Source organism: Eimeria necatrix, genomic scaffold (genome assembly GCF_000499385.1).
Source record: "Eimeria necatrix Houghton genomic scaffold, Enh_scaff667, whole genome shotgun sequence".
NCBI classification, from domain to species: Eukaryota; Apicomplexa; class Conoidasida; order Eucoccidiorida; family Eimeriidae; genus Eimeria; species Eimeria necatrix.
Window position 1 is genome coordinate 8,370 of NW_013654508.1, and position 10,609 is coordinate 18,978.

Consider the following 10,609-nt stretch of genomic DNA (forward strand, 5'->3'; position numbering starts at 1 on the left):
AACTGCAGGCAATTGTCTGCTGAATTCCGCTGCAAAGCCGCTCAGTATTGCCCTTATGGCTTGTATTCAACGGTTCTCCCCAAACCCAGCGAAGTTTTTGCCCTGCCAAAGCAACTGGGAAGTATCAGTTTCTATAGAGTAAGACAAGTAAAATTCGTCCGCTGAGCTATTTTTCACAAAAGCTATCCCGATTTCCGTGACGTGCAACGAGTGATGCATATGGTAGTGCTTAGCGCCCGTAGGACGGCTACATAAAAGCAGAGTACCATAGAATCTTGTTTCCCATTGGCACGCGCATAGCCGTTGGCATGCAAATGCTTGCCGGATCCTTGTCTTCTGAAATTTCCCCAATTCCTGTTTTCTTTGGCTAGCTGCTTGCAACGGTGTGTAGCTCTATATTTTGTGAGGATCTATCACCCACAGAAGCACCATTCGAGCCCAATCAGGCTGGTAGCCAACAAATAATAGCGTCAGCTCGATAAAAGTGAACAGGCCATCTGGCAGCAGCGCCGCCCAACCCCGCCGGCCATTCGATCGAAGCGGCAGCAAGCAGCAGTAGCTACAAAATATCATCTGCATTGGCTGCTGCTGTGCCGACTACGGTGCGGTTCCTTGAGAAAGTTACTGTAAAATGCTGGAAAGACGACCTGTTGGGTAGAGCACGGCTTTTGGCCGCATACAGCAGGCGCAGAGAGGCAGGTGAGAGAGGCCGCCGCTGCTGGTCTGTGCCCAGAATTGAGTGGTTGCATCCGTGCACCGTAAACGGCCTTATCTGAAGGATAATTTAGAAAACAACTACGTATCTACATTTTCTCTTGAGTTTGGGACTGAACTGGGCCATACTACCGTGCTTCTAGAGTTTCCCCCCGGGAAGAGTGGCTGTGTGCACACGTGCTGCTTGCGTCCTGTACTATATTTCGCCGGCCTCTGCGCCGTGTACTTGATTACTGTGTCTAGATCCGTGCAGTAGTATTGACGGGGCTTCTAGTGAGAAGCTTGGGCATCAGCTGACTCCTTCCGAACCCCTGTGCGGTTTCCCCTCACCCCCAGCCCTGTAGTTCATACATCAACAACTGAAGTAGAGATGGCGGATCAGCTTACCGAGGAGCAAATCGCAGAGTTCAAAGAGGCTTTTAGCCTTTTTGACAAAGATGGAGACGGAAGTGAGCTGTTGCTTTGCAGTCGTTCCCCTGGGGGGACCTGAGCTGAGCTGCTGAGGATGCTTTGCTCCCGTCGTCTCAGTTGAGCCGCCATTCAACTTTAACTCACTGTCCGTTCATTGAACTCGAAAGGGAATAATAGGCACAATCTGTGCCGTTTGCCTACGGGGTCTCCCTCCGTCGCTCCGTCGGGGTTGACGCGGTGACTCTACACGCGGCAGGCCGAAGGGGCAGTTGGCGTGGATTTAGTGTCTGGAAATGTTTTGCGAGTGCTACCCACTTCTCCCTGTTAACAGAGTGCAGTGGGGAGTGCTGTGAAGGAATTATCAGGGGTGCTTGTGCACTGCCTTTGAGGGAAGATGCTTGGCGTCTCGTTGTGGCTGCATGTATTTTGTGCCATTTGATGGGCTGGTTGGGATCATGCAGCAGGGGATGCAGGGGAGAGGCGCGGGGTTTTTTTTCCGGGTGCAGTGTAGTGCGTGGCATCGTGCCCAGTGTCTTGTGTCTTACGGGGCGCATGCGTTTGCTGCGTGTACAGCCATCACAACCAAGGAGCTTGGGACTGTCATGAGGTCTTTGGGTCAAAACCCGACAGAGGCTGAACTTCAGGACATGATTAACGAAGTCGACGCTGACGGCAACGGTAGGTGCCAGGGAGTTCTGCATGCACCGTCGGTACCGATTCATGCACCGATGCGGAGCTGTGTCCGTAGGCGTTTTCACGTGTTTCTTGTAAGCTCGAAGCCGTGGCGGTATCAACATGGATTGCAGGAAATCCAAAGGATTGTGTGATTGTGGGCGTTCGCACTGCACAGGCACGATCGACTTCCCAGAATTTTTAACTCTGATGGCCCGCAAGATGAAGGACACGGATTCAGAAGAAGAGCTGATTGAGGCCTTTAAAGTTTTTGACAGAGACGGAAACGGCTTGATCTCAGCGGCAGAGCTGCGCCATGTCATGACGAATTTGGGGGAGAAACTGACGGACGAGGAAGTTGACGAGATGATCCGGGAGGCAGACATAGACGGTGATGGTCAGATCAATTATGAGGAGTTCGTGGGGATGATGCTTGCGAAGTAAAACGTTTTCAGTTCCCCTAACACAACAGTACTCAGGGGGCACCACGTGGCACCCAAAACAAGCAAAGCGGAGGCCATGTAAACAGCTGTGTGCATGCCTCCGCCGCCTCGTAACGTATGTGAGGAAAGTTACGCATTGGAACCTTTTGTGGGTCCAGGGGACGGTGTTTTCTATGGGGTCGTTTAAGTGCCCGCAGCGGTTGCCCTTGCCGCAGTGTTCCGTTATCACTTGCAGCTAGCTGGTGGGTTTGGGGCCATTCCAAGCACAGGCAGGCGTGCCGAGCTGGCCTGTGGCAGGCTGGCCGGGCGCTGGCGGGTGGTACGACTTTTCCCCTGCACACTCTTAAACTTTTTGGCAAGAGGGTGACATTATGGGAATTGGAGTTGATGCTGTAGCGCCATCTCCGTTGGCAGCTCCAGTGCTCTGGCCCAGACCTCTTGCACACCCCGATTTGCGGGCCCCACCTTCATGCTGTAATACAGGGTTGTCGTTAACTTGAAACGGGGCCCCAAATCTCAGGAGGCTCAATACGAGGGACAGGACAATGGCGGCTGACACGCTTGGTCCGTCTTTATTGCTTGATGCCAGAAGGCTTCCGTGCGTACATACTAGTGGCATACTAGCGCTCCGCCGATGCAGAGGAAACAGCGGTAGACGCAGAAGTTCAGCTACTACTGAGACACAGCTACTGCGAAATTGGGAAGCTATAGTTTAGAACTGTATGCTGCCGTTTCACAGACAGTGCCGCGAGCTTGCAGACGCACTACAAGTGCACAGTGGGCAACGGCTGGCTCAGCCTTCGGCGCTACGCATGTACGATGCATGCATGTAAGAAGCATATGATTTAAAAGACTCGAGGTTTTTAGGGAAGAGTGACGCACACGGCCCGACAGGCCGTACGCGCGCACCCCTTAGAAGCGCAATTCGGTTCTAAATGTTCGACACGGTGACCTCGACTTCGACTCCGGGGTCAATGTTGATCGACGTAATTTGCCTGACAACATCGCTTGCTGAGTGCAAGTCGATCAAGCGCTTGTAAATGCGCAGCTCAAACCTGTCGTAGGTGTTTGTTCCTGAAGCCCAAAGCGCACGACCAACACAAGGGTTCAGGTGCGGCAAGTCAAGCGGGAGTCATACATAAAATTTCCTTCGAACAGAATATTCCCAATCCTAATGGAACAGAGACAGCGGGTTGAAGAAGTCATGAAGTAGGTGTGTGCATGCAGCACTGCAATTCCTCAAATCTTACCCTCTCCGCATGGAGACTTCCTGGTGGTCACACGCAGGGTTTTGACAGGCAGGCGTACTGGCCCATTTGTCTGTAGCTTTCTCTGCTTCGCCGCGCCAATAAGCTCCGAGCATACTGAGAATCAACATACAAAAAGGAGAGACGAAACAGGGTTGGTGGCTGCAAGCGAACTCTTCTGAAGAGAAATCCCCACAAGAAACGAAAAACGGATAGCCCCCAAGCTGCCGCTGCAAAGAGCCCGAATTGACTAGAGCTGGGCACCATAAAAGGGCTTTCCACAGCCGCTATATTCGACACCAGCGATTGCAAGACAAGCGTCTCGAAAAAGAAGGGATAGACCGATCTGCTGGACCCCTCTATCTTCCTTGCAGCAATTACACAAGAAAAATGCGCCTCTAAATGTTGCACTGGTGCCACAATTTGTACGGAGAGGGCCACCGTGAGATAGGCTTCAGCGGCTTCGACAGGCGCATGTGGCGGTTGCGCGTTTGAAGTGCCATGTATCAAGAACACAACGGCTTCAAGATCCCCAGGAAAGCACTAATGTCGTTCTTTCTTTATTGCTCACCACGCTCAATGGATTTCAGATCCTTTGAGGTAAGCGTGATGCGTATCCTATGGAGCCGCTGCTCCTCCCCCTCCAACCCCTCCTTGAGCGCCTTGCTCATGCTGGCGGCTAAAGAGGAAAAAGGATGTATAAATTAAGAATCACAGACCCAAAATACCGCCACAACAGGAAAATGCGCCTCTCCGACTCCCAGGGACGGCCAACTACTCCCCACATGAAAGTCGTTCTGGCTTCCAGCAGCGGCAGCCCCACTCTGTCATGGTGCTCACGCAACCACTGCCCCACTGCTGCAGCAGCCCTGCGACTTTGCGCAGCGTTTGGCTGCAGCCCCAAAAAGGATAAAGTGAAGAACAGCGGTGGGGCGCCGCCGCTGGACCCCGTACCCCCACGCTGCTCGCATGCTTTAGCGACTTCCGTCCCGTCTCCTTTGCACAGAGGCCCTCTCTTTCATGGTTTTCGGGACCTGTCCTGTTCTCTTTGTGCAATTGAAGTACCGATAATCGTGTAGGGAAAGAAGATGGCGGCAGAGGCGTCCCAAAAGAGGCGGCCAACAAAGGGCACCAAACAGCCGGTACGGCTGTATGTCCGCGGGATCGTTCTTGGTTATAAGCGGTGAGGCTTTTTCTTGACTTAATTTCTCATTGTTCCATTTTCTGCGTTCCCGGAAAGAACCAACGGGTAGCCTGCAGCGGGGGCCCCTTGGGTTTCAACCATTCAGTGGCAAGCGACGGGACTCTTGCCAATGCTCCACACTGGACTTTCTTTCTCCTTCCTAGTAGCTACGATGTATTTCGGTGGGGGTAGAGTGACGGTAAGGAGCCCCGGTGTGCTCAACTGCACGGTTTGGCTGCTGCAGGTCTAAGGTAAACCAGACGCCGTCTCGCTCGCTGCTGCAGCTGGAAAACGTGAAGACGAGGAAGGACACCGCCTTCTACCTGGGCAAGCGTGTGGCCTACGTCTACAAGGCCAAGACAGAGAAGAAGGGAACCAAGTTCAGGGTGCGCCAAGTTGAGAGCCAGGGTCCCGGCAGTTGCAGTCCGTAGCGTGGGAGTTCATGAGCTGCTCACTCCGCACTGCGTAAACGGCTCTTACTACAGTGCTATCCAGTCTAAGTGCTGCCCCCAATGTGACTGTGTTTGCTTTCTCAGACAATCTGGGGGAAGATCTGCCGCCCCCACGGCAACAGCGGTGTTGTCCGTGCGCGCTTTAGGAAGAATCTGCCCCCCAAGTCCTTCGGCGGCCGTGTCCGCGTCTTCTTGTACCCGTCCAACATATAATCTCCCCCGGCCAGCCGCGGGGGCTGTCGAGCTATGGAGGAGCTGCAAGGGGGCGCTATGAGCGCCCGAAGCAAACTGCTGGACTGACGCTTTTTCTGCTCTGCTAATTTTTACATTTTGCTCGCGTTTCGTTTACACCTAGGCCCTTATAAATTGGCATAAACTCGGTGGTAAACGTATAAGCTGTTTTAATGACTTAGTTTCGGCGCGTCAGACCACATGCAGAGAACAGTACTTAGAGGGATCAGCGTGCGCGGGGAAAGCTGTCGATTGCAAACAAATCAGGAGCTAGCCCTGGAACAAAAGAAGCAAACTGTGCATCTCGCATGCACCTCAGCGTGCTCATAGTGTGACTTTGCGCATAATTTGCCTCATTTCGTCCCGAAAGGCCTCCGCAGCTTTCCCCGGGTCCTGCACAGCAAAGTTGCACGAAACTTCAACACATGATTGCCGAACAAATCGGCGCATTTGTTGAAACTCTGTAGCGTGGGGCCATTTGCAAGACTGTATTCACCTTGGCTTCAGAGATCGCACGCCCTACGTTCACAATGAGCCCGAGTCCGTCCTGCCTCAGACCTGCAAAGGAAAAGCTGCGCAGAGCTGACAGAGCTGCATGCTGAGCTGTGCGGCAGCAGCACTTTTTGCGCAAAGTTGCGGTGACAAATTTATGGAGGAAGGGCAAACTCGCAGTCATGGCACAACAGCTTATGTGTGTAAAGCTTGCTTGCCAGGCCAAGCCATGTGCAATGCAGTCACTCCCCGACACAGCTAAGCACAGATGCACGAAGCCTTCTCCCCAATTCCGCTTTTACAGTATCAAAGTTACATTCAAAATAAACTCGGAATACCTGCTTCTATTGTTGCCGCAAGGTCTCCCCCTTGAGCGCCGATGCCCGGGGAAAGGAACCACAAGTCAGGAAAGGCAGATCGAATTCTCTTCATGTCTTTTGGGTACGTGGAGCCGACCACGATGCCCACCAATCCCCCCTCTTTGGAAAGCTCAGGTTCTGAGCACAAAGTCGCGAAACGGCAGTGGTGTCAGGGGGCGGTAATTCCAGTGTGCCTTTTAGAGCGTTAGGCCAGCATCTCCTTTTGTGTTTTTAGTTTAAAAAAAGGGAATATGTCGAGTGGACGCGAGAGTACCCCTCTGTCTTCGGGCTCTGTCACACATGTGAGCCACCTCCATGAACACCTCCACGGGAGCGCCATCCTCCTTGCCAGCTGCTGCCCCAAAACCCTCTACTACAATGAAACCCTGCAAGTCTGAACTTCGCGGGTTTGAACTCCGGCAGACAACAAATACTCCTTTCCCTTTCTCCTTAATGAACGGAAGGATCGCGCCTTCACCCAGGTAAGGGTCTAAAGTCACGCAGTCAGCCTGAGATACACTGGCACCAGCTCGAAACAGTACCTTTTGCTGCTGGGCAAGGCTGTTGCGGCGAAGAAACACGAAAGAGGCTACACAGAAACATGAAAAAAAAGCAGTTCCCACGATTAACGTGGGAAGATGGGAAGATTTCTGATCTTTTCGCCTGCCAGTTCAAGCTGTTACGCGCATTTTTCATACAGTGCAGCGTAGGATCTTCCAGTAACTTTGTTTAGCAGCTTTCCGCAAATTGGAGTGCATTGTTGAGCTGATGATGCTGCCGAAAGCACATCAGACTTTTGGCACGTACATTGTAGGCCGAATAGAATGCACTTGCCATCGCCTCAGCTGCTTCATCTGTCGCGGCTCTTTTGGCGTCAAGGATAATCGGAATATCTTCCGGTATTTCTCTGCAAATTCGTTGTAGAACCTGAGCCACGACAGGAGCAGCCTTTGTCGGAGTTTGTACACGAAAAAACTTGAATGAAACACTTTGTGGAAGGACCATACAGTTCGTTTTGTCTTCCTTAAACAAGCTGCAGCGAAACAGAAGATTGGGATGAGATGCCGAAAGGCTCAAAATCTGGAAGAGCGAAACGCACCTCCATTCCCCCGGATCCATATTGTTCGAAAAACGCCACATTGGGCTTAAAACAACAGACGAAGTCTGACGTCTTTCGTATAAGGCAGACACATTTTTCGTGCAAATCTTCTAGCAGCTGCTGTCGATTGAAACCACGTAGATCGTCAGTGGTAGGGCACGCGAGAGGGGGGTCTATCCCTACACAAAGTATTGTTCCATGTTCCTTTATGCGTCGAGTTAACTTCTGCAGGAAAGAGCAAGTCATTGCCAGACTCGGAGGGCTAAACCCTGAGCTCAACCGAGAACACGAGCGCTGGCACTACAAGGCATGTGCAGACTCCACGACTCTGGCTGATGAGCTTTATGACCTTCGCCTTCCAAATTTGCCAAAAATGTATTTTTTATTTCCCCGAGGAAGATAAAAAACCAGCGATGTGACCCGAGGGGAGCCAGTGCACGTGGCCCACCAGGGGCCCTACAGAACACGAGCCCCAAGGGGGATGCGCGACTACTTTTGGCGAAATATAATATTTTCAACATGCTGATTGTGCTTTTTGTCGATAAATACACGCATTGTTGTAGCACAGGCAACTTCTCGTTGGACCTTCCGCTCCAGCTTAGTGCCACTGGCAGAGTGTCTGGTAACGGCAAGTCAAGCGTTGCACTAAAAACTCCAGCACTAGCTACTCTATGAGCAATGTGGCGTTACTAAACAGTAAGCTTGCCAACACGGAGCAGCTCAGCCGACTTTCAACGCCAGAACCCCCGGACCCACTACACTGCAACAAGCCCCTACTTGTACTAGATCGAAAGAAGGAACCAGCAAATAACGTCACCAGCCAGGCTAGCAGCAGCGCGCGCAAGCCCCCCATTGGAGTGCCGAGCACCGTGGCCTTGCAATTAAAATACAATTAAGACCAAAACGGTTCTAGCGGCGTCTGCAATACCTTCCCCCAAGCTAGGCATATCGAAGGACGCCTCCCCTAAATTGAGTTCAGGAACAGCAGCAAAAACACCATCAGCAGCACGAGCAGCAGCAGAACAGCAGCAAAAAAAAAACAGGACCTGCTATGCCACCACCTTGGCGGCGTCACAAGGCCTCAACGTGCCGCCTGGTCCCCGCTGCACCCAGCAGGGTCGAGGGGAGAGAGAAGGCGACAGGAACAGCAGCATGCACCAGCAGCAACACAACAGCAATCAGCAACAGCAGTGAGAGAAAAATTATTTGAAATATTGGGAAGACTAAGGGCCGCATGCGCTCGGCATGAGGCCCAGCAACTGCTTCTCTTTCTGGCCCTTCCTTCCTAACCCCCACAGATACTCACGCCCCAGATAGCATTTCTCCAAGCAACAGAACATCACTCTTAAAGTGCTGGTGCTTAAGAGAGGTCTGCGTGCCGTCCAGCAGGTCCGCACACTCGCGACACCCTCGGATCGTAGCTATTCTCTGCAGCAGCAGCAATGAGAGCAGCCAAAGAGCCACCGGCAAATGCCGCCCGTTGCCTGCAGCTGAAGCCTCTCCTGATCCTGCTCTGCATAAGGCTGCGGCGCCTTGCAAAGACGCAGCTTGCTTTTCCATTGACTCAGCTGTAGTGGTTCAGCAACTGAAGAAAAGCAAGACAGCAGGCGGAAGCAGAAAAAAATAACAGCAACGACACGCCAACCCACTATGAACAGCGTGCCTAATGCTAGCTGAGACCAAATTTCGAATCAAATGCGCGCCAAATGTTTCAAAAACAGGGCAGAAGAATTGCAATGTAACAATACCTGGGCCAGCCACTGCGCTTTCGCCCCAACGGCGGCATTGCCCTCCTCAGTCGCAAGACGTTCAGCCTCTCTCTGCAACTGAAGAACGAAACTTGCAGTACTCAGATGACCTCCCAAAGTCCGACCAAATGTCGACAAAAGATCCCTGAACACGGCAAAACGCCACAGAAAAACACGAAGAGCTAACGCTCACATACGTCCAGACACGACAAGGTACAAAAACATCAGTTCCAAGACACTTTACTCCTCTTTAAGAATGCAAATTCAAAAGAAGACTTCAAAAGCTAAAGGCGAAGTATCGGAGCCCAGACACTTAATGTGACGTGAAAACAAGTGGCCAGCGCACCCTGTAAGCTCCAGTGCCTGCTGCACCATCTGTGCAGATCCGTGCACCCAAGTCGGAGCCTCGGCAACAGCCTTTACTACTTGCAGCATCCCATTCACTTCTTTGCGCAGGACCTCCTGCAATTGTGCTTCTTTTAGAGCGTACACACAACTAGCCAGCGCCTCAAGAGTTGCCGACCGCAGCTCATGCACATACCAAATCCACTCCTCGTTGAGCTGTGCAAACACCCTCAAGCGCAAGCACCGAATCATATGCCGAGATACTGTAGAAACAAACAACTGTCTCTATGTTTGTACACGAAGGGAAACTGGAAATTCACTCTGCGCGCTGCGGGTGCAAAAGGGCCAAAGGGAACAAAAGGCACAGAATCAACCGATAATGCGCCGTAAGCAGATGCATGAGCTTTTCTCCCATTTATGCCATAAATGAGGCTGATCAGCATGCAAACAACAATAGCGGCCCGACTAGCAGGAAGGCACAATCATTCGACCTACTTGCCAGTTGGGAGGCCCCGCATCATAAGGGGTTACTCCCGCCTGTACGAGCAGTTCAATCAGAAACGGGGCGAAACGCGAAAAGCTGGCGCCCCCAAGGCTCAGGGCGACATCCCCAACTGCAACAATAACAACTGGCTTGAGAGACCTGTCGACTGACGGGGCCTGCACAAACAGGCACAAGCAAGTCCAAAGTCTGTACGCCTGACGGGCCAATGTACACACAAAAGAATCTGGCATGCTGTATTCTAAAAAGCAAAACGCATGGCGTCCATAAACACACACCAACGCATATAATGACTCAGAGTTCAGGTATGGGGTGAGCATACTTTCAGCAGCTGGTAGAACTCGTGCAGAAGCGCATCTGAGAGGCCCCCAAATTCCGCCCCAAGTGCACGGCTGAGATCCCCAACGAGCTCTATGCATATACGCGCAGCCTGCAACTCATCTGCGCTGCTGCTGTCATTAGTTGGCGTGCTGGCCGTTGCAGCTACTGCCGAGGCCGCTTCTGGCGTGTATTGATGCTGCATTTGCAGAACTAACAGGTCAGCCACTTCACCCGCGAAAGGGGAAACCGCGGGGCCCGAGGCGTTGATCAGCGCAGATAGTGCAAGCAGCGCATCACAGACGCTCGGCTCCGAGCTGACGATAAACCCATGCACGTTGCTGGGAGCAGCACTGCTCTCTCCTTGAGAGACTTGCAAACCATGTGTAGGTC

At 52.3% G+C, this 10,609-nt stretch overlaps 4 protein-coding genes across 4 annotated transcripts; 2 read left to right on the plus strand and 2 right to left on the minus strand.

Annotated features, from left to right (window-relative positions):
* Positions 1–1,084: 1,084 nt before the first annotated feature.
* Positions 1,085–2,241, plus strand: ENH_00069390 (calmodulin, putative; the record flags this gene model as incomplete). Its single annotated transcript, XM_013582487.1, has 3 exons — positions 1,085–1,163; positions 1,699–1,803; positions 1,976–2,241. 3 exons carry the CDS (start codon positions 1,085–1,087, stop codon positions 2,239–2,241), a joined length of 450 nt encoding a protein of 149 aa, XP_013437941.1.
* Positions 2,242–3,171: 930 nt separating this feature from the next.
* ENH_00069400 (40s ribosomal protein S20, putative) lies at positions 3,172–4,158 on the minus strand (the record flags this gene model as incomplete). Its single annotated transcript, XM_013582488.1, has 3 exons — positions 3,172–3,314; positions 3,491–3,604; positions 4,059–4,158. 3 exons carry the CDS (start codon positions 4,156–4,158, stop codon positions 3,172–3,174), a joined length of 357 nt encoding a protein of 118 aa, XP_013437942.1.
* Positions 4,159–4,575: 417 nt separating this feature from the next.
* On the plus strand, positions 4,576–5,335 carry ENH_00069410 (60s ribosomal protein L33-A, putative; the record flags this gene model as incomplete). Its single annotated transcript, XM_013582489.1, has 3 exons — positions 4,576–4,670; positions 4,915–5,056; positions 5,207–5,335. The coding sequence occupies 3 exons, from the start codon at positions 4,576–4,578 to the stop codon at positions 5,333–5,335; spliced, it is 366 nt and encodes a 121-aa protein (XP_013437943.1).
* A 342-nt stretch (positions 5,336–5,677) lies between these two features.
* ENH_00069420 (orotidine-monophosphate-decarboxylase, putative) lies at positions 5,678–7,549 on the minus strand (the record flags this gene model as incomplete). The annotated part of the gene is made up of 6 exons (XM_013582490.1): positions 5,678–5,746; positions 5,850–5,911; positions 6,184–6,342; positions 6,479–6,713; positions 7,012–7,131; positions 7,304–7,549. 6 exons carry the CDS (start codon positions 7,547–7,549, stop codon positions 5,678–5,680), a joined length of 891 nt encoding a protein of 296 aa, XP_013437944.1.
* Between the last annotated feature and the right edge of the window lie 3,060 nt (positions 7,550–10,609).